This window comes from Rousettus aegyptiacus, unplaced genomic scaffold (genome assembly GCF_014176215.1).
Source record: "Rousettus aegyptiacus isolate mRouAeg1 unplaced genomic scaffold, mRouAeg1.p scaffold_m13_p_8, whole genome shotgun sequence".
In the NCBI taxonomy this organism is placed as follows: Eukaryota; Metazoa; Chordata; class Mammalia; order Chiroptera; family Pteropodidae; genus Rousettus; species Rousettus aegyptiacus.
In genome coordinates, this window is record NW_023416311.1 from 85,981,207 (window position 1) to 86,004,734 (window position 23,528).

General features: G+C 31.7%; 1 protein-coding gene across 1 annotated transcript in view; it reads left to right on the top strand.

The window, feature by feature from the left end:
• Positions 1–23,528, top strand: part of HCN1 (hyperpolarization activated cyclic nucleotide gated potassium channel 1) — a 315,929-nt gene that overhangs the window by 180,446 nt on the left and 111,955 nt on the right. Inside the window, exon 3 of the mRNA XM_036225740.1 lies at positions 1,226–1,387. Within this exon, the coding sequence (XP_036081633.1) occupies positions 1,226–1,387 (162 nt within the window). The remainder of the gene's footprint in view (positions 1–1,225; positions 1,388–23,528) is intronic.

The window sequence follows — 23,528 nt, forward strand, 5'->3', positions numbered from 1 at the left end:
TACAAAACCAATTAAAAAATAACTTAGAGGAAAATAAAATTATTATTACCTTAGATAAATTGTGTGTATGGATGTTTGAATATCAAAATACATGAACTGTTGCTTTTAAATCTAGAATCTCAAACTTACTTTTAAAAGGGATTCAGAACAGTGTGTACACTTCCACAAAGAAAGATTTTTTTGCTCACTCTAATCATTATGTCAAAAGGAAGATTGTTCCAAGCAAGAATTAATGGTAATAGAAATGTATCAAAGTGAAAAGCATTTAATTGAAGACAGATTTGGTGATTTTATAAGTTAAACCCCAGCAGTCCTGTCATTTTACCTCTATATACCTCAGTATGTATTGCTTAAGAATTATAGAAGCTTCCTTAAAGATGTGATTTTCTAAATTAAAATATAAATTTTGTGGTATTTCTCCAATAGTTTCTCAATACATGTTGTCCTCCTTTCTTCTAAAATAGAATTCTTTTGGTGAACTATACAAAATATGATTCTAAGTTCTCAAGGTGTGTCTTTTCATATTTAGCTGTATTTATTAATTTCAGGAAGATATTAGTAAGAAAAGTTCACAGGAAAGAAAAGCTTGTACCATACACATGATACAGGTTGAAATAATTTCAGTTTTTAAAAAGTGTTGCACAACTGTTTTTTTTAATTAAATTCAAGGAACTGTCACCTCAAAGTCCACTATTTGTGTTCAATATATACAATTAAAGAAGTACCTCTACTCATACAGCTAAAAGGTAACCGTGATTAATTCTTAATCTTACTTTACATTTTGCAATTAATCTCTTTTTGTTAATGGGTTTCAGTTCTTAGCTTATTTTTTTTTTTTTGTTCCTTCAATAAGTCCATTTACTTAAGGGACAGGAAGAAGAGAAGAAGTGGGGCCCATCACCCTCTTTCAAAGCAGCTTTGCTAAAATGCCCAGAAGAACAGTAGATGAAAACTACTGGCAAAACCAATGTTCTTTAAGACATGTTCTGTATATTTAATATATTCATTTTATTTCTGTCCCTTGTGGAGAACCCACAGTGTCATAAAGCAGAGTGCCAGGTCTCAGCGTAAAGACAAAGAAATGTAATCTGTTTCTATTTGTAACAGTTCTCATATTTTTATTAAATCGATACACTACCTAATGTCAATGCCTACTAACACTAGTAGTATTCTTGACTTTTTTTAAAAACTGAGTATAAGAATTGATTTTATATTTGGTCGACAGATTTTCCACATGACCTATGACCTCGCCAGTGCGGTGGTGAGAATTTTTAACCTCATCGGCATGATGCTGCTTCTGTGTCACTGGGACGGCTGCCTCCAGTTCTTAGTACCACTTCTGCAGGATTTCCCACCGGACTGCTGGGTGTCTCTAAATGAAATGGTGGTAAGTAATTCGTATTATTTTACACTCTGCGTTTTCAGTATTTTCCCAAAAAGTTTTAAGTGTTTATGTTACAATGATGTAATTTTTCCTCCATAGATATTTACAGAAAACTTAATTTTGCTTCCATCTTTATAAAATCAGATTTCTTTTTATGTTATATTTTAATAGATATTATGTTTCTCTTCTACAATGAAATTCAATTTACATGAAATGTTTCTGGGGAGGTATATGTTATAACATCTTTTTAGATGTGTATATTCAGACATTTTTTTCCAAAGGTACATGTACAAACATGCACACATATAATTATAATACAACATTTTTTTTACAAATGTCTACTGCTTAGAATAACTTCTTTCTTTCAACGTGATCTTAGCATTTACTTAGCATTTCACGACATGCAATTCCAGGCATTGTTAAACATACAGAGACATGTACAACAATATAAATGCAAGTGAGATATGCATAACGTGCAACAACATTTCAGATAGTACTTCTTTTTAGGGAAAACTTTAAGGAAAAGTTACCCTTTAAACTTTTCTCTAAAAGATATGTAAATATAAAAAAACTGTGAAATGTAAATTTGATTTACATACCCAAATATATCCATGTTCATATTAAATTTAAGAGCATATGTTTTGATCTACATAGTGCAACACTCGCTAAGGAATTGAAACAATAGTGAATATCATACATATATGTTCACAAATATTTGTTCTTTTTATGTAAGTTCTAATATTTTTTTCTTGCATTACATTTTCTTTCTTTTTTAAAAATTAAATTTATTGGGGTAACATTGGTTAATAATATTATGTAAGTTTCAGGTGTACAATTTTATAATACATCATCTGTGTGCTCAGCACTCAATGTCTTATCTTCGTCCCTCACCATACATTTGAACACCTTTGTCCTCTTCATTTTTCCCCTTACTGCCCTTACCCTCTGGTAACCACCATTCTGTTGTCTGTATCCACGAGTTTGGTTTTTATTTATTTGTTTGTTTGGTTCATTCATTTGTTGTTTTTTTTTTTTATATCTCACATATGAGTGAAATCATATGGTTCTTATCCTTTTCCATCTCACCTATTTCATTTAGTATGATACTCTCAAGACCATCCATGTTGTTTCAAATGGTAATGTTTCATCTTTTTTCGTGGCTGAATTATTTTGAATTATTTTATCCAATCATTAGTCAAAGAACTTCTACATTTAATAAAATGTTTAAGTTAACTATTCATTAGAATATCCTTTTCTTACGTATGACACCTTATGGGAAATAAAGTTTATGAAACTTTCACAAAAATCTAACTTTGGCATAAATCCAATACCCTCTTTTCCCCCCCAGACTATTCTGCTATTAATATCTTGGGTTATTGTTATAGAAATGACACAGACATCTTAAGAATATACATTTTTTCTCTTAATAACTATAGCTTAGGCTTTATATTTGAGAGAAATTGAGGTTTACAGTACCCGTTAAGAAATATGATCTTTTTTTCTTTCTCTCTTCCTTCCCACCAATTTCCTCACCTTTCCTTTCCTTCCTTCCTCTCTCTTATTTTTCTTTATTCCTTTCACTCCTTTCTCTGAGAACTGGTATTCACCCAGATCTCTCTTTCATTTTATTCATTCCTGCTGAAATGTCACTGCCTCACAGAAGTCTTTTCTGGCCACCCTGTCTAATAAATCACTGACCTGTTTTATATTTTATCCTTAAAAAATTTAGCAGTACAGTGTTCATGCATAGAGGCAGACACACACACACACGCACACATGCACACACGCACACACGCACACACACACGTTTGGCGTTTATATATTTTTTCTCTCATGCCAAAATGTAAGTTCCATTAGGTCAAAAAATTTGTCTGTCGTTTTTGTACTTTATTTCCAATGACTAGAACAGTGAGACCATAATTTGTTGTAATTTAGTCACTCATCATCGGAAGTTTATTTGAGAAAAGTTTCTATATGGAAGTTTCTGTATCTAAAAAACAAAGCAAGGAGTTTGATTAGCTCACTTTTCAAATATGTGATGTCTGTTTGATTATTGATTTGTCACTTTTATTTTATCACCGAAGAAGCAAAGTATAAAAATGGTATTAGAATATTTTAATGGACAGGAAGAAAAAGCAACAGCTCTGTAAGACTGAGTGAATAACTTAAAAACATTAAAACCACTGCCAAAAGATGATTTATCATTGGTACTAACTTATATTTGTTTGCAAATAATTACTATTGAAAATTTTCCCTAGGTATCTTAAAAATAGAATTTGTCATTACTGAGAGAGTGAAAGGACTATTTTTGGGTATCTATGAAGTGCATATAATTATACAATTATAATGTAGGGCAGTATACTACTTAATATATCTAGTGATAAGCACACTTAATGAAGAAAAATTTTAATGTCTTTATCATTTTTTTTTTTGAAATTTACCTGCAGGTGCTTATTTGTACATGTGTTTATGTTTAAGCTAACATCATCAAATCTTTATTATAACCTGATGTTATACAAAATACCTTTCCTGAATTTACAATTTGCTTCTTGGGTCTTTTTTTTTTTTTTTTGACTTCAGGTTTACTTATGAAATTGGCTCTTATTTTAACATTATTTCCATGGTTAACTCTAACATAAAGAACTGGAAACAGTTAAGTCTATATCCAATTATAAATACCAAAAAATATTTTAAATTGTGAATATTAGCAATGTGCAGGAGATAAAAATCCATGAAAAAGACATGTTTGTATCAATAAAGAATCTTAATGATGTCATATTGAAAATATTATTGTCTGTCCTAAAGCTACTGAGTGCTATAAAACTTTCTATCATATCAAAACAAAGAGTATTTACACACAAAGAGAATTATAAAGAAGTGAAAATCTAATATATGAAAAAATAATTCTACATTTATATATCATATTTATTATATAAAAGCCCTGTGCTTTGAAATATGCTATATTATTGATCCTCACAGCAACTGGAAGAGGTTAGCACTATTACCTTCATTTTGGAGTTCAGAAAACTGCACATTTTAGCAATTAAACTAATTATCCAATGTCATACAGGTAGCATTGATTAAAGTACCAAGACTTGAATAAATAGCTCTTTGACTCCAAAATTTCTGTGTTCTAAATCATATTAGATTATCTTGCATTGCATAGACTATAAAAAAAACAGTTTAAAAAAAGTAATTATAAAAGCTGAAGTCTGTAGTCACAGCACGCCTGTTGCAGTTGACAGTCACTAAAATATCAGCATTTGAACTCTGACACTAAAAAGTAACAAGACTGATATGAGATGTAGATGTGGACAAACAAAAGCAAATTGGGAAGGCGAAATTTTAGAAGCCAGACAAGGATGGATGTAGGTCACGATACTAGTCATCCTTGGTTATGGGATTAAAAATTATGCAATGTCAACTTAATATTGATATTAAATAATTTTTTATACAGATTAGGGTGTTTAGTGAATTCCTCATGCCTTCCTTGTTTTTTCTATCTTGCATTTTAAGTGATTTATATTCTTACATATTATTTTCAATTTTCCTTAACCATATTTGCATTTATATCCATATCCTTATCTCTCTATATATTAAATCCTCCTTGAATACATTTGTGTTTATATGTATATCTTTATCTACATATATTTTTAAATCCTCTTAACTACATTTGTATTTATTCTTGTATCCTTATCTATACCTATATATCACTAACTAGTTATCGATATATTTCTTATGATGAGAAATTCAGACTTAATGCTATAACTATACTTTAACAGGTAATTTGTCCAATATATTTATTATTATACTAACTGTTTCTAATCTGCATTTGATTCCATAAAAGTAGGTTCAATTCCTTTCAGTTATTTCCTTTTCAATCTTTATAAATTCCTCATTAAAAGATAATTATTTAAATGTTTTGTTTAAAAACTTAATACTAACCATGATGGGTTACTTGAATTGATGAGGGAGGAGATACTGACTTTCAAAATGCAGCTTGAACAGGGATTAATCTTATTTTGCATTTGTAATATTTGCTTTTGTTTTATTCAAGAAATGTTTGAATTATAGAATTTTGTCTAAATGAAAATCTTGGATTAGTCAGATAATTAATGACTAATAAAATTAATTTTGAAAATCTTGTCATTCCCATGATACTTTGTGACTGTGATTTAGGTATATCACACTGAAATTGTCTTAGTTTATTATTAAAGAGATAAGATATAATGTTTTTTGTTTAAATTATGAATATTATAAAAAATCGATTTTAAGAACATAACTAAGAAAATGAAACAAAGATGCATTTGAACTTGCATATTAATTTTGATGTAACTTAGGGAATGACTTTACAGAGTAGTTTGAATTTGTAACTAAATAATACATTCTTAGAGTCATGTTTCTCCAATTCAAGTTTGCAAGTTTATTTTCAGGGAGCCCAAATTTTCTTTCCACAATCCTATAAAATTTGACAGTAGTATGAAAGCATATTTTGAATCTAGGGTCATTTGAATGACCTAAATTTGAAATCTAGAGCTACTTTTGTAGTTAAAGTGTGTTGTGTCATGAGGTGTTATTTTAAATAATTCTGGCTTATAGGTTAATAAGTTAGTGATCCATTTATACTAAATGAAAGCAAAATGATATCATATTAAATGTGGTATAAAACTTTCACCATAGTCAAAAGGAGAAATGGGTTGGGAAACATAATCACTTGTTACATAGAACACAATTGTACAGTATTGTGTTAAACTACACAACTTATAATAACTAGTACAATGACAGCACTATATTTGCATAGTATGCAACTATTTATTTTAGCAAAACAATGTCATCCATCAAAATAAATTGACATTAAGATATGTTTATTATTTTATTAGTATTTGACTTGTAAATTTTTGTTTATTTTAATGTTATGAGGCCTATAGGGATAATAAACTTATTTCTAGTGTTGTACTTTTATTTATTTGAGTAATATAATAATCAAAATATTTTAAGCCAACTCAAGGGTCATTTATTATGTTTTATTTTGTTGTGATTTGAAGGAATCCATGTAATTCCAAAATTGCCTCTACCATTAAAATTTTGTGTTTTAGGCAAATCATTTAATTTTCCTCTACTGCAACCATGAAACAAGTGTATATTTTTATTCTTTTATTTTGATAATCTTAACTGAGTACCTACTTTGTGCCAGGCATTATCTTAGGCACTGAACACACAATAGAGAATAAGACAAAGTCTCTGCCCTCATCGTACTTACATTCTAACAAGGTTTCATTCATACCACTTCTTTCTAACTGCTGAAAACTAAGAGATTATCAAGATGTAAACTGTACTCTGAAGGAATTAATAATTCCATAAGAGAGAAAATTATGCGTAAAAGACATTAATATGAATTTGAATCGAGGCCTCCAGAATGGATGCACTGCCCAAAGAATCCTGAGACAGGGGACAAATGCTAGTGAAATACTGCCCTCTTTCTGCTTGCTAAGTCATCTACACTTGAAAATGCAACCATTCATCCAAGCCTCTTTCCTACACCCCTAATTTAGCCACACAGAGAGTACTACCTTTCTCCAACTGAAACAATGGTAGGCTAGCGGCAGCCTCATATGGATTGAGATAAAATCTATGAGGAGTATAAACTAAAGGCTTGGAGACACAAAATAGGTAGACATTTATTTCAGGTGCTATCAGCTGCTTTGGATCAGGAACCTTCAACAAAGAGTGTGGATTAAGATATGTCAGTCACATCTAGCTCAAAAACTGTAATAGTCACAATAAATGTATGCTGCGGGTTAGAGTAGAAAGAGCTTAAATAACTCCTATTTTAAGTGAGTGATTTGGAACAAAAAAGGAATATAAATTATTCATTCGCAAATTTTCATACATAAGTAGAATATTGAAAACTAGGATGATTATAATATCTATTGATAGTCCAGCAAATATATAAAGACAAAATTAAAATAGGTTCACTTTTTCTTTTACAAAGCCCAATTAACTACTTAGATAATGATTGATTGAAATAATATAACTAAGATAATATAACTAAAAAGTGAAGCTAAAATATCTTAATTAAAATATGTTTCTTCTCTCTTGAGGTCTAGCAATGTGTTTTAGGTTTGAAATTCTACAAATTAGAAGTTGTATTATTATATTGTCAATTTCTTTCTAAATAGAATGTATTGCTTAACAATTTTTTAAGTCCTGCCTGACAGAAGGTAACTAATTTGCTGACAAGTCACTATTTAGCTTTACAGAAAAAAATGCATTCACAGGTCCTATGAATTATAGCAACAAAGTAGGTCAGCAGCATGCTGAGTATTGTAATTCTCCTTTGCCATCCAGTTTCTGCCTAATAGGAAAACCAGCCTGGTGACTGCTCTCTGTTGGATAGAAACACGACCACATCACAAAAGAAACAATTCACACACTGTGTTCTTCTTTCTCAGATGTGTATTCTTTTATGGAAATGAACATATGGAAATAAATTCTAGTCTGGTATTTCGTTTTCAAGTAAAATGTATCTTACATAAAAGCTTTAATGTGAATTATATTCTGATATAGAGAAGGATAAAGGATATTACTTAAATTTCATATTGGCTATGACTGCATTAAGTTGCCTTAACAGTACCAAGACCAATCAATGTCCCAAACATATTTTTTTTCTTATATATGCTAGCTCAAGTTTTAAGCAACAAATAGCTAGAAGAAACATCATTCACTCCACTAACATAGGCAATTTATCAGATAAGATCTTAAGAATATGTGTTAGAATCATTGGCTGGTTTTCTCCATTCTTTGACGATATAGAAATAGGTCCAGTGTGACCAGCATTTTAAACACTCTTCTAGTATTACCAGCCAGGTGCCTCAGAAACATGGCTCCACTTAAGCAAGAGTTAATTAACACCTGGCTCTGCTGTACAGCCTGCTGTCTCATACACCATGTATAGAGTTATGAGCACTTCCATCTGTGGGCTATCACCATTTATTTTCATAGTATAAGCATAATAATGAGGAAGAATTACTTAGAAAAATTTGAAAATTCACCACCATATTTTTGTAATTCATAAAATGATATATAACAATGAACTACAATAACATTTTCCAGGGCATACCATTAAGTCAATAAGTTTTTACTCTAAATACATTCTAGAGATAGAAATAAATATTAATTATAATATCTATTTATAATGTCAACCGAAGCAATTGTATATATACAGAGCATCTGTGCTAACCTTTGCCATTGTGATTAATGTGGTGACCTAAGATCCTTGTTCCTGCAAGTTAAGGGAGAGCTTCCAGTAGAAAAATCTTTATTTCAATTGTATTAAAATAAGGACATAATTCAGTTTGGCCATCTCATTTTGCCATAAACTATATTTTTGCCTTTTATATGCTTTAAAAATTATATTGTGTTCAAAGTCCAGCTATTGGTTTATACTTTTAAAAGTTATTTAGTTAAATGGAACTATAAGATGGTTAGAGAAAATATCATTTCATTTGGTACCCATTGCTAGCTCCCCACTGCTCCCAAACTAAAACTAAGGCATTAATGCTCCATTAAATGATGATTACATTCTGTCTAGCACTTTTGTAATTCCGTTCTCAAATTCTTAAGGAAAAAGAAAAACATGAAAATTGGCACAAGTCAGTAATCAGTAAATATTAGCAAATCAAATTAAAGTTTTTATTAATCTATGATATTTATGAAAATTATTGTCCTGAAGGTAACTTTCTATTTCATTCATCAATGTAATTATTTATCTATAATTTTTTAAAAATTATTTTACCAGGAAATTAGAACTTTTAAAAATAACTCTTTAGAAAGTATGAAAAAGATTCAGAAAAATAGATTTTTATACAATGAAACATATAAACATGGAAACCTTATAAATGATAGAGCTGGGTGCAGTTCATATATGAAAATTTATGAGAATGATATATTGTAATGTCTTGTCATTCAGTTTGTATCCTAATGCATTAAGTGAACAGACAGACTATCATAATAGTTTAGTGTTCTACAGGAATTAAATCACAACAAAATTTGAAAAAGATATAAAAAGAAGGATAAACATTATTTTATAGAAGAATGAAAATAAAAGAAGTAGGAGATAGGAGCCAAATAACTAATATAGTAAAAGCAGATTGCCTTTTCTCCTTCAGGCTGTTTCTACCATTGAGGCAATTTAATATTGTCAGGAGATGACTTCGAAGCCAGCATTGTTTCTTCCAAAATTTACATTCTTTATCTTAATCCTGTATTGATTGAGATCTTAATACTGCTTCTTTTGCTAAGCTATGTTTTCATTAAGATCTTTCTTATCTAATAAGTTAACAATATAAGTTTGTGGGTATATGTCTACCCTTTTTAGTAATAACCTATAACGATAATTCCTGTAACACTTATAACTTCTACCATGTATTTAATATTTAATATGTATAATCAGGTATTATTATTATTTGGTTCCGTATGCATCTGGCAGTTTTGCAACATCTGTTCACAACCATGCTCACCAAATTGTCTATATTAAATGATGAATAAAGAACTGATTAATTGTAGTGTCATATTTTGCAATGCTTCTTTACTTTTAAAAGGTACGTTTATATGTAATATGCAATATCATGAATACATTATGAATTAAGAGATATTCAAAAGAGCTGTCGAAGTTCAAGCAGAAAGTCAGTTACAGAACTAGAGAAACATTAGAATGAGGTATCTAGTAATAGTTGAATGAAATACCAGGAAGTGACTAGACCCTCCACTTGGGATCCATGGAATGATAACAAATGACGGAATGTAAGTGGAATACTTTCAGTCTTGTATAATAATGTCTTCTGTGAAGATGAAATATTTTAAACTGAATAAACTTGAATAAACTCTAGGGAAATCAAACTCCAAATCAACACTTTGGTACTCCAAATGAGCTCAGCCTCCTGGCCCATGTGAATTGCATATTAAAATGGTGATATCTTGAAGGAAAAAATGGTGGACTGATAACATAGGATCTTTCACAAACTATGAAAATGAAGGAAGAACTGGTTGTCTCTGGGATAGGTAAATAATGTATGAATTTAAAAAAAGAAAATGAAGAAATGTTGCAAATTGCAACCTAATATGTCTTATGTTAATTCCAAGAAAGACACTACACGAAATTATAAAAGAAGTTATTGTGAGCACTGAGAAAAGTCAGTGTTTGGTCAGTACAAGTACTGGTTTAATGAAAGCAAGTCGTAACAGATCAGCCTTTTTTTCTCTTTTATACATAACATGTCATGAAAAAAATTGTTGAAAATCTTTCTAAGTATGTATAATAGTTCACTATTTCTGTTTTGAACTAAACATTAGACTGGTACATGCATTTTATACAATGCTTTCTACAAGTTCTTCATAGTATCTTACTATGAAATATTTGATTAACAGAAAATAGGATTGAGTGGGTTAATAGCTAGTATTTTTGAGTGTTTTCTGCTCCCACAACCCAAAGTGCAGATTAATAGATTAATATCAACATTGAAGAAGATATTTAGTGGACATATGTAGGATATGACATATTTTCAACATATTAACATGATCTGAAGTCTTTACAACATATTAGTTAGAACCTGGTTGAAGCCACCAAAGATGCACCTTACACAAAGCAAAAAAGAAATAGCTAATATGCTGGGTTATAGATTCATGTTCAAGAAGATCTTATCATATAGAAGGATGAACTGAGTACAATAAAATAGATATTTTATGTGGCAGAACAGAAGGTCTTACAATAAGATAAGAAAAAAAAAGGGATAAGTAAAAGTATCAGACATGGCTCAGGCAAGGACATGATAAATATAGGGTTTTGGTGACTGTAATTTCAATATATATCAATAATTAAGATACTGTACAAGTTAACTAACAGAAAATTCTAACTATATTTTTATAAGAAAAAACATTTAGTTTAATTTTGGACATCTAATTCTAAGATCTTTTAATTCTATAAACAATTATTTTCTGATCAAAAGGTATCTAATTATCTCTTTTAAATGTAAATGCTCACTGGATATCCACCCTTATTTCTGAAATGATGATTTTAAAGCTAATTTAGATCCATTTACAAGTTTAGTAATATGTAAGATAAATTAAGAACATTGTGACACATCAATAATCAACTTGTTTTTCAAAAACCACTTTCCTCAGATAATTCACTTGATTATTTAACAGAGTATGTAAGAATTAAGAAAGTATTAAAGTGCACCCACATATAAAAACCTATGAAAAGTGTGGCAGAGAAAATGAAATTATGCCAAATTGAACAAAAGAGATTTCATTATTTTTACAAATAATCTTTTCAATTATATAAACAGAAAACAGAGGCTCATTGCTTTGCAATGTGTTTTTCTTTGTAGTATATCTCTTACTGTGTAGCTGAATTTAGTTCATAAAATTATATCACATTGTGATATATTACTTATTATGACAGAAACTCAAAAACTTAGAAATATGTGGCTCTCCTTCCATAAACCATGAACATCTTTTCTTAGAAATATTTATCCTATTTTTATTTACTACTAGTAATAAAAAAAGCTTTAAAATTATAACAGCATCATTCTAATTTAAATTAATCATTTGCCAGTTTCCATTTGGAGCACAATCAGAGAAAAAGATAGACTTATTGTTTAATTTGCAGAAAGAAAGTAGGAAGCTGCATATTTCACAATGGACTTCACCAAAAATCAGGCCATTCCTAATGTAATTGTGATGCATCAGCTCATGTGTTTCATTGATGATTATTTTCATTGTCGTCAAGTTATGGAAAATTGAGCCTACAGCTTCCTTAAAATGCTTACCTCTTTATTTAGTGATAAAAGAGATAGTAAATAAATAAACTCATTATCTCTTTAAGAATTATCACTTGTGAAATTACATTTTTTTAGAAGGTCCCAGGGCAAAACTTGGTGAGAAAGATGTTAAATCTATATGAAATAAACAACCAATCAACCAAATATTTATAACGTGTCCCATTAATATTAATAAAACACAACTAATCAATGCCTTTAAGTAGCTTTTTCTCCCCACTATTCCTCAATAACTTGGTGCAGAAGAGAAATGGCAAGAGAAATGGGGAAAGTACTCGAGATAATCTAAAAATTAATTCTACTACAAAATTCATGCAGGTTCAGCCCAATCCAGTGCCTGATGTTATGTACGTTTCTTTGTAACATATTACAATTGAATATACAATGGTGATCCAAAAAAAAAAGCCTTGAATATCAGATCATTATTTAATACAGTTTATAATATTCTATTTAATATGACAGAAAAGAAAAATCTTTCACCAACTTTTGAAACCAAAACTTTCCTGTAACTAATAGGATCAACTAAATCAACAAGAATAATCAGAAAACTTTGTTCCCTAAAAATACTATTTAATATATAAATTCGACTGCACATAGAAAATTCTTTAAAAAGTACATGACAGCTTGAGGCTATCAAGTTAAACTAGCTTTTAAAAATAAATTTTTAAAAATGAAATCAATCTGATCAAACACTATTACCCATTGTTTGGTCTAACCAAAATGACTTCAAAATAAATAGCAACTTTAAATACCTACAAGAGCCAATCTAGTAACATAGACATGTGCACTAGACCAAGTGTAAGACAAAAAGCTGCTGCTTGTTGCTGGTGAACCAGGGAAAGCTTACCCTGTCTAAAGGACACAGCTGCTCCTCAATTACAGCTGATAATTATGTGGAAATTAATGCCCAGTGATGCCTAGAGAGCCAGCAGCCCATTAGTTTCCAACTTCAGAAATTAATCAAACCGTTGATAGGATTGAAAACAGGAATACATGTTTTGTCACTACAAGTACTGGTCTCTTCCTTTAGACTCAGGCCCTAACAGAATTCCTCCCATCTTCCCCATCTAAAAGGGAATGATCAATTAATGTAAAAGTTACATGGGAAAAATAAGGGAAAGGGAAATTGTCCACGTAAGTGGCTCAGGTTACATCACACTGGTTACATTAATTTGAATTTCTTTTTACATAAATTTAGCTTATTTGGCAAATTTTCTAAGTAACATGATAAATTTTCAAACGGCTATGGTTAAAAAAAAAACTGGCTTAGCTAAAATAAATAAAATAAAAAGACAAGACAGACAAATTAGACAAGTTAATTCAAAGTTGTCCTTGGGAATTCTTTGTTGTTACAAGGGAAAAAATAATCCATTTGCAGTTATGATGTTACTGAAAAACAGTAAAAATTTACCATGCAGAAGGTGTTGAGAAAGATTTTCTTAAAAGGCATTGTCTTCTTCACTTCTCATATTGCCTATTGCTGAGAAATATTTGATGAGCAATCCATTAATTAAAAATCAAGATCTAGAATTTTACTGCAGCCAGAGCCGTACAGCAGTTTCATGACTCAAAGAATCTGCAATTCAAGCTTTAGATTTTAAATATTACAGTTAAAAAATAACTTTATTAATATCGGTTATGTAGCATCACCCTTATGTCAGTCATAAACTGAAGAATGTATCCAGCATCTTAAATTTATGGCAAAGGGGATGTTCTTCAGTTTTAAGTAGGTAGTATTTAGGCCAGACCAAAAGAGATTTGGAAATGCGTTGTATATGAATTAGGTATAACACCCCTACCCCCATATCACAGGATCAATTTGCATCCACTTATTTGCATGAGATTAGGATGCATTAGTAGTATCTATCTATCTCTCATCTATCATCATCTATCTATCATCTATCATCTACCTATCTACCTATCTACCTACCTTCCTACCTACCTACCTGTTTATTTTTTCAGTGACTCTTCTTATAACCGCTGATGTAGCAGGAAAAGAGATGGACAATAAGAGAAAGTCTTGCCCTCATGATTGTCATGTTTCCTTTCCCAGGAAAATAGAAAGTAAATAAAATAAAGAGCTATAAAAATAATTTCAGACAGTACAAATCCTATTAAGACTAAAGCAAGAGAACAGAATACAGTGAAGCAGATCTACTTAAGATAGAATGGTTTTTAGATGCCATCTCTGAAAAGATGACATTTGAGCTGAGGACTCAAGGAAATGAAGGAATGAGTTATATAAATATCTGGAAGACAAGAAGTCCAGGAGGAAGAGACAGCATGTGCAAAGCTGACTGGTGTAGCCGAAGTGAAGTGAGGGAGAAGTACCAAAATATTAGAATAATACCCAGGGGCGAGCTAGATTACAAAGGGTCTCGTAAACCACGGACACATTTAGGGTTTTATTCTCTTTAAATGAGACCCAGTTACCTGAGCCGCGAGAACCCCTTTTAGGGCAGAACACACGAGAGGGAGTCCTATTTTCCTATTTTACAGAAAAAGCAACAGCACCAGGCACTGAGGTGCAAGTGTGTGAATAAGCCAACAACAAGCAGGGGATTGGGGCAGAGTAGCAGAGTCCAGAGCAGCACAGAGGTGGGCTCTGTGTAATCAAAGCTCCAGGCAGGTGGGCAGAGCAACACGCAGCAGCCATGTGACATTGACCTGAACTAGTGAAGTCTGGGAATGGGGCAGCAGCCACCTTCCCCCTGGGAGGGCGAGGAGGCACAGTGGCCTACATAAGTAAGTCAGGCTGATTTGAAAACACATGTAACATATTAACTAGCTCTGCGGGTAGGAGAGGAGACAGTTTTAGCCACAAAGGTGGGAGCAGCTAAGTACTTAATTTAGATATAAATATTAAGTAGACCTCATGCTTAAGGAAATCAAGCTTATCCTCATGCTATTCTAAGGAGAGATAATTTAGGTAGATTCATTCTTTCATTATGCTAGTCAGTCAACAAATATTTATTAATTTTCTGCTTTGTACCAAGAACTGTTGTAGGTACTATTTTCCTGCCCTGGGAGTTCTGCATTCTAATTGAACTTGTTACTATAAAAGGAATAATTGAGGGTAAGCTCGATTTCCTCAAGAATCATGTTTAGTGAAGAGAAACCAAAACAAATGTTTAATTTCTGGCAGTCTTGAACCTTTAGTGATGCTTGAGTTCTTCAATTTATGTTTCTATCATCAGTATTTGAGAATCTGAACACTTATTCACAATTAAAACTGATTCTTTATCTATATATAAAGATATCAAATATTAATATTTGGTTTTTCCTTTTACCATTTTTTAAATCTATTTTAATATCACTATTTCCAGGAAGCCCTGTTAAAGTACTCTGTATACTTGCATTTATGTCAAATGAAATCATTAGGAATTCCTTTTAAAATGCTGCTACAATTATAAAAATAATAGTTTGTTGGTTTCCTGACCATCATCTTTTAATCCTGGAGAAGATCTTCTGTGACCCTATGAGACTTTTTCTCTATCTTGCTCTACTTATATAGTGATTCAGGATACCTGGAATAACTTCATGGAAATAAAACAGAACTCGATTTAAATACAAAGGGAGATTTGCATCTGACTCACCTCTAAAAAAAAAAAAAAGTTAATATATTTACACTAGTTCCCATTTTAACTTATACTTTTTTCTTTTGCTTAAAGAGAAAGCTTACTAGAAAATATTAAATCACTGTAGATATTTAATTTGAAGGCTAAGGTATCATTTGACCCATTGCATTTCCCTATAATGATGAATTTTCCTTATCTGAAATTTGATTTTATCAAATGTGCACCATAGCCACTGTGATATGTATATGGAATTGTATTAGAAACAGACAGAGAGAGAGAGAGAAAGAGAGAGATTGATTTTGAGTACTATAATCCAATTTAAGGAGAAAAGTTATATTTAGGTCTACGCTTTGTTTTTCTCTCCTTGCTCCATTGCTCGCCACTTTTCTGAAGAAAGAAAGCTGCACTTAAACTGATAAGGAAAATATTTCATAGACTTTACAGTGAAATTTTAATGGACTACTGGTAGTTGAACACATAAAATAATCAAGTTATTAAATGGAGATAGTGCTTTATTAAAAAATGTAATCATGAGGTAAGAATGCACATAGGTTATCAATTGAAATATATCTTCTAGTTCCGCAGAAGAATTACACATTTTCTGACAAAAGAAAGATGTTCATGAAACCTGCGGAATATCCAGATCATTATAAAATTCTTTCATGTGATTGCTAACCTATTAGGCATTTGATAGGTGTGCATAATTATTTTCACAGAGCTTGAGATATAATTTAAATGTACATTCTTCCTGTGACTAAGACTAGAGGAAACATACTAGTCACTATAGTACACCAGATTAATGGCAGTCTTCCTCTACTTGGTCCTTTACTTAATCATCGTGCTTACTATATGTTACACATATAGTAACATATGTGTGTGCACATCACTTCATTTAATCTTAACCAACTCTAGAGAGCACATTGTTAATCCCAATTTTACAACGAGGAACTAGAGCTCTGAGATGTTAATGTCTCCACTGTAAATTAGATAGCTGAGATTTAATTCAGGTATGTCCAATACCAAGCCTCCAAAGCTCTTTAAAGGCTCAGCTACTTTAACTCAGCATCTGGGACCATATCAATTATTCTGTGTCTTAGTCATCTGGGGATGCCATAAAAAATACCTTAGACTGGGCGACTTAAATAACGGACATTTATTTCTTACAGTTCTGGAGACAGGGGAGTTCAAGATCAAGATATCAAATTCCAGAAATTAACAATTCATGTTTTAAACTGTGTGCCGTTTCTGAGTAGAGTGAAAAATTGCATGCTATCCTGCTTCGTCCTGCCCAGGATGTGAATTATCCCTTTGTCCAGTATACCCAGCTGTATACACTGCTCAGCGGTTAGTCACTTGGTAGCTGTCTTGGTTGTCAGATCCACTGTCGTGGTGTCACACTATTTGTGTTCAAGTAACTCTTATTTTACTTAATAATGCCACGTTCACCTAACTTTTATTACAGTATGTTGTTATAATTGTTCAATTTTTTATTAGTTATTGTTGTTAATCTCCTACTGTGCCTAATTTATAAATTAAACTTTATTAAAGGTATGTATGTATTGAAAAAACAAAGTGTATGTAGAGCTCAGTATTATCTGTAGCTCCCAGCATCCACGGCGAGGAGGGAGGAGGCCCTGGAATTTATCTCCTACGATAGGGATACTATATATTATGAAAATAAAACTTTATTATTCTTCTTTTATACATTGTAGAAGACCCAACGATGCTCGCTTCATTGGATTTTTGTAATATTTATAAATACTATCTATAAAATACTTAGGACATCTGACATATTATAGTCAGCATTCAGAAACATTAGCCATTGGTAGTATGATCCTCTAGTGCCAAAATATGGCAAAACTGCCTATTTTGAATTCATCCATATTCGTCATCATTTTTCAGACTTTAGCCAAATATCTTTGCAGCCTGCAACTGTGGACGCTGATGATTCTAATTCTCATTTAATGTACTCTCAGGAAAATTTCAACTCTCTCCCTCCTGCTTGTATCTAATTTCTAATTTTTTGGAATTCTTCAGTTTCACTTTCCCTCTGATTCCTACTAAGTTTTTCCAACAGGCAAAGAATAGTCTTTGTTTCATTTCAAAAGGTTGCCTTGGAATGTTCATTCCAGAACTGTGTAAGCTCTTTGGGTTGAAATAGTGCTGGGCCCAATGGCATATAGCGCAGACTCCAAGTGTGTCTCCAGGTATGTTACTGATAAACCATAAACTTGTACACCTTTAGAAAAAGATAAATTTTACCACTTTCGCCATAAATCATTACTTTTGTCACAAGACTCAAATGTTAAGTGTATAAATACCTCATTAGCAACTTAAAATGTATATCTTTTCATTCCCTCCGGAGAGGTGAAAAGCACTCTGAGTTGAGACCTGATGCCTGCTGTTAAATCAGCCCTACTGAATACACCTTGTAGGGAGTGAGGCATTCACCTTAACGTTTCTCTGACATGAAGACACCACTCCAATTTGATTAGATAATGTATCAGGTCTAGATTAACTCTCCTCCTCAAATCACACTGTTTAGGTTTGAGGGTAAACCAACAGTTTTTTCCTCTGTTTGATATTTTGTCAATTTGAATTCATTCCATGGACATTAATTGAGCACCTACTACACACCAGGCATATCCTAGGTCTTGCAGACACGATTAAGAAAGACATGTCTTCCACTTCAGCTGCACGTCAAGAAAGGAAAACATAGTTTGAAAAATATGTGTTTCCTGAACGTTTTAACCTTCAGCAAAGTAGGTCAAAATTGCACACTTTACCAGGCTAACCACAAAAGAGGAGATAGGAAGAGAAAGAAGCACAACATCTATCTATACCTTAGTGCTTGGACAGAAAGCATGGATTAAAACTCTGGTCTCATCACTGGGGAACAAATCAACAAATTGATATGCCTAAGTGATGTCATTGTTGTCTATGCTTTTTGTAATTAAAATTTCCCTAACTGTAAAACAGAATTTGATGAATATTAGAGTTCTTCTATACTCAAGTAATTATCAAGATTTGTGTGCGTGTTGTTTTTGTTTATGTCTAGAGGTTAAAAAATATACTTTGGACTTATAATTGACTCTATTCTTATTTGTATTGCTGTACATTCTCTTGCCCTTCTTCCCCAAATCCAGCTTTGATGTCCTAACCATGCCATTAACTACCTACCAGTCCTTACTGCAGTCTACCCCACTGCCCCTCCTCATGCACTTTACTTTTTTTTGAAGGTCTGAGCTTTATGCTCACTGTTGTGTGTCTACTGCTACTCCTACTATTTTTCTTGTGAATTTCATTATCCAAATATATGACTCTTCCAGGATCTGAACTCATTTCCTCCGATGATATTATCCTCCATTCTACCACAGCTGATCTGCATGCAGACATTTTCATTACCAATCTACAGCTCCAGAATTTCAACTCGAAACAGTCTGCTCTCTAACCACCACCTCATAGCTTTCCGGCTCACTTCCTCTATTTCCTTATTCAAAATATTCCAACAATGTTTACAGCCCATTGGGATCTTTAATCAATTAATTGATTGTACTTTGTTTTCCTTATTTTTCAAGCAGCTCATGTCCTCACACTTTCTCCAGGACAGTAAGAGCATTCCTTCCCCAGCCATCAGCATCATCTGAAGTTTCAATAGATAGCCAGCACCAACTTGTCAGCTCTATGACTGAGACATGGTGGAAGTGGATTATCTAGCCTCATATGAAGCTGCACGCCTCAGAGATGAGCCATTCTTGCTCATTCCTTCTCAATTTTAGATTCTTGGGAAGAGTAAATGATTGTTATATTTTAAACCAATAAGTTTGAGAGTGACTTGTTATAAAATAATGCATAACTATAACTGGTGTATAAGGGACAAAATCTGGATAATGTAATTATCATCATTCCTTATAAACTATGTGATCCTCGTGCCAATTAAACCTCTTCAAGTATCAGTCTTATCATCTGTAAAAAAAGATAATTATAATCTCTAATTCTTAAAGTTATTTTGAAAGTTAAATGAGATAATGTGTTTAAAGCTCTTAGAATGGTTATGTAGCCCATAATAATTTCTCATTAGTTTCTGGCTATTATTATTGTTCTATATAATAAGTATTTGCCCCCTGAGTACGAAATCTTCTATTTTCATTTTTTCTCTCAATCCTCTATTTCTTTCCTTCTCTCTTTTCAGATTGTTTACAAAATCTATGTTATATTATTTTGTATATAATATATATCTATAATAACATATTTTAAAGGTTTTTTTTTATCTTTCCTATCCTTTTCGTTTTAATTCAGTCTTTTCTCTCTCATTTTAATGGACTATTTTATTCATTCTTGCCTTTATATCTTTCTTCCATATTGTCCCCAGGCAAAATTTGATTTTCAAAAGCTTCAGAGTGATTAATAATGCATGAATTAAATAATACATGAAAAATATTAAATTATTACAAACCATACAACATGTTTAATATAAAAATGTGCAATCACCTTTATTACTGGTAAATTAAAATTAATAATTGTATATACAAATTAACTGTTATCCATTTAAGTACATAAAGTTTACTAATACAATTAATTTTTACAAATTTTTAAGGAATACATCCTAGATTAGAGTGACTCAAATATTTTTAAAATAAAAAATGAGTAGTTCTTCATTGCTTTAAGTTAGCACTACAATGATCAAAAGGCAGACAACCTGAAAGGAAGGGGAAAAAAATCCTAAATGACTCTTGACATAGACAATCAAAGAGAAAATTCAAAACTCATTAGCACTAACAGCAGAAATGAACCCATAGCAGAATATTTGAAACTGACAAAAATTACTTCTAAAATCAAATTGTACAATGTTACTTAATTTTTGTGAGAATATGTAGAATAGTTTTGTTGTTCGAGTATCCACCAAATATGTTTCTACTATGTGCCAAGGGCTTTGCATTCATTATCTCGTTTAATCTTTAGATTGATTTTTCAAATTTTATACAAATTTTTTATAAAGGGCAATACAATATCAAAGAGATTAAGTGTGCTTTCCAATGTAAACCAACTCGTGAAACACCAAGCAAGGATTTTACTTAAGAACTGTCTCACTCCAAAGTGTGAACTCTTTCACCATAATTCAGATTTTACAGGCCAAAAACATAATGTTCTCAAAATGCCCTGAAATTTTGAAAATGGACAGTAATCAAGAACTACCTCCGTACAATCTTAGGAAAGTAGAATTTGTTCTCAGAGCCAAGGATTAGTGTAGCAAGAACATGAAATATTCCTTTGTACTGTCAATGACTTAGAAACAATGTCATTACAAAGCGTACCATAATTTCAGTGAGGTAGTTTCATAAATGTCAACTAATCAAAATCTTTAAGGATTAACACTTAAATTGATAGTGTTTTTCTAGTTTATATATTAAACTTCCAGATGACCTATATTCTTTACAAGCCTTTTACATCTTGTTTTAATTATAAAGATTTTAAAAATAATTTGTAATCAATATGCACATGTAAAAATAGAAGCAATTTAATGGAGCCATACATTCGATATACAGATCGACAATTTAGAAATATCACAGTTTTCCAACACTAATAATTGAATAAATGCAATGATAAGACAGTATGTTTTTTTTGCAAATGATGTCATCAAAATCTACAACTTGGTCAAATCTAACAAAACACTTGGCCTTTTGCAAACTAATTTGCAGAAGCAACTAGCACTGTCTAAAAGGAAAGGCTAAGTAGATTTTAGAGAACACACAAATATTTAGATACTTTAGAAAAAGGCAAGAGGATTCTACTCAGAGCAGTTATAAGGCTTAAAGATTAACCCCAAACACAGAAAATTGTGGAAGGGTGTGTGTGTGTGTGTGTGTGTGTACACAAACTAAAAGCTGGGTTTGAGACCACTGGTCACAAAAAAAATAAATATATACCAATTAACTGCCTTCTGAAGATAGCCAATAGGTGTGTGTTTTGTTTTGTTTTTAGACACTTAATGGTAGAAAAATCAAGATGTATTCAGCTCGTATCTTGGAAATAGGCAGCTGTAAAGAGCACCTTAGGAAGAAAAGCATTTTAAGAAAAATAGAGGCGACGGGTGTCAGCTTGTTGTGTAGGAATAGACTGATAGAAAACACTGGTTGCCAAAGCAAATTAACCATATCTCATTTGAAGCACAGCAAGAATATTTGAACATGCCTTTCATATGATAGACATATAATATGAATTATACTACTGCATGAATTAAAATGAATATATGAAATGTAATTCACATGATATATTATAATAATAATTACAGACATATAATATGAATTATAGACATATACTATGAAGCATGGCAAGACTGCTTGAATATGCCTTTCATAACAGGCATAATAAACTGCTAAGTTATTTTAGTTTATAAATTCAGATTATGCTTTCCTTTTGTCTGCACTGTAGTTTAAAATTTTCCTTTTTCTTTATCAAGTGATTGAAGAAAAAATACAATTTTTTTCCCCCTATAGTTAAATACATAAATACACGAAACTCTCCCAGAATTCACATGGTGAGGAGATACAAATGCTTCTGAACTCTTCATATGGGACAGATCCTGTTATTATTCTTGTTCCCAAGAAGGGAAGGGAGAGTTTTCTATGACTGATTATTTACATTAGCTCCATAACACATTCGTAGTGTTCCAAATAAATGATTCTTGAAGAAGATAGAGCAAAAAGACATTTAATTCAGGATACATATAAGTATTGTAATGTAAAAGTTACATCTATTAGATCCATCGCACTTTATCTACACACATTTTGCCTAATCAAACAGTTACGTAAAATTAACTACAGGGAGAGATGGCACTCTTAGGATGAGGAGAAGGAATGGAAGAATATTGATTGTCTAGGTTCACAAAGTAAATACCTAGTATCTATTTTCTCATTCCCACAGAACTACAGCAACACTCTTCACTCATTTTTGCCTCCACAGCATCAAGTTCTAAATCTTAGTTTGTCTTATGCTTTGTATGTTCCTTCTTCTGCCATTCTCAAGCATCTATCTGTTTTAGGTGATCATTATTTCATATTTAAATTGTAGTTAAAATCCCCTAGTTAATTTGCCAGTCTCCCTTCTCTCCTGACATAATTCCCCATCACAGCCTCCTATCAGAATCTCTTAATCAGTTTATGAATCAATCACTAAAAATCAATCACATTACTTTTCTAGTCCGGAAGAACAATGATTCTATTGAATTTCAATCTATAAGCCTGGAATTAATTCAAAGCTCTTCCTCAAATGTCTCAAACACGTCATTTCTCACTAGTTCCTTATGTAGCCCTTTACGTGGGTTTTTTCTTTCCTCTCACTTAATGGAATTAGATTACTCTCTCCTCTAACTCTTCATTCTTCTTATTCTCCCTTTTCATTACTACCGTCTTCATATGAAATATTTCTGCAATCTTCTCTGCTAACAGTACTAAATTATTTTATAGTACTTGAAAGTGTTTGCCATCTTGGTATGATTACTAATAAGTTGCTAGGAGTTAACCTATAGTTATTTCATGCATTTGTGCCATTTATCTCCAAGAATTTAATGCATGATTTTGAGTTTATCAAATGATCTCATCATTTCTCGGTATTAAATGAAATGTCCCACATGGAGTTAATTACCCTTATGTGCCTATAAATCACATAAGCATGTTATTGTATGATACACAAGGTAGGAAGGTACAAGCTGTTAATTGTGAGCATACA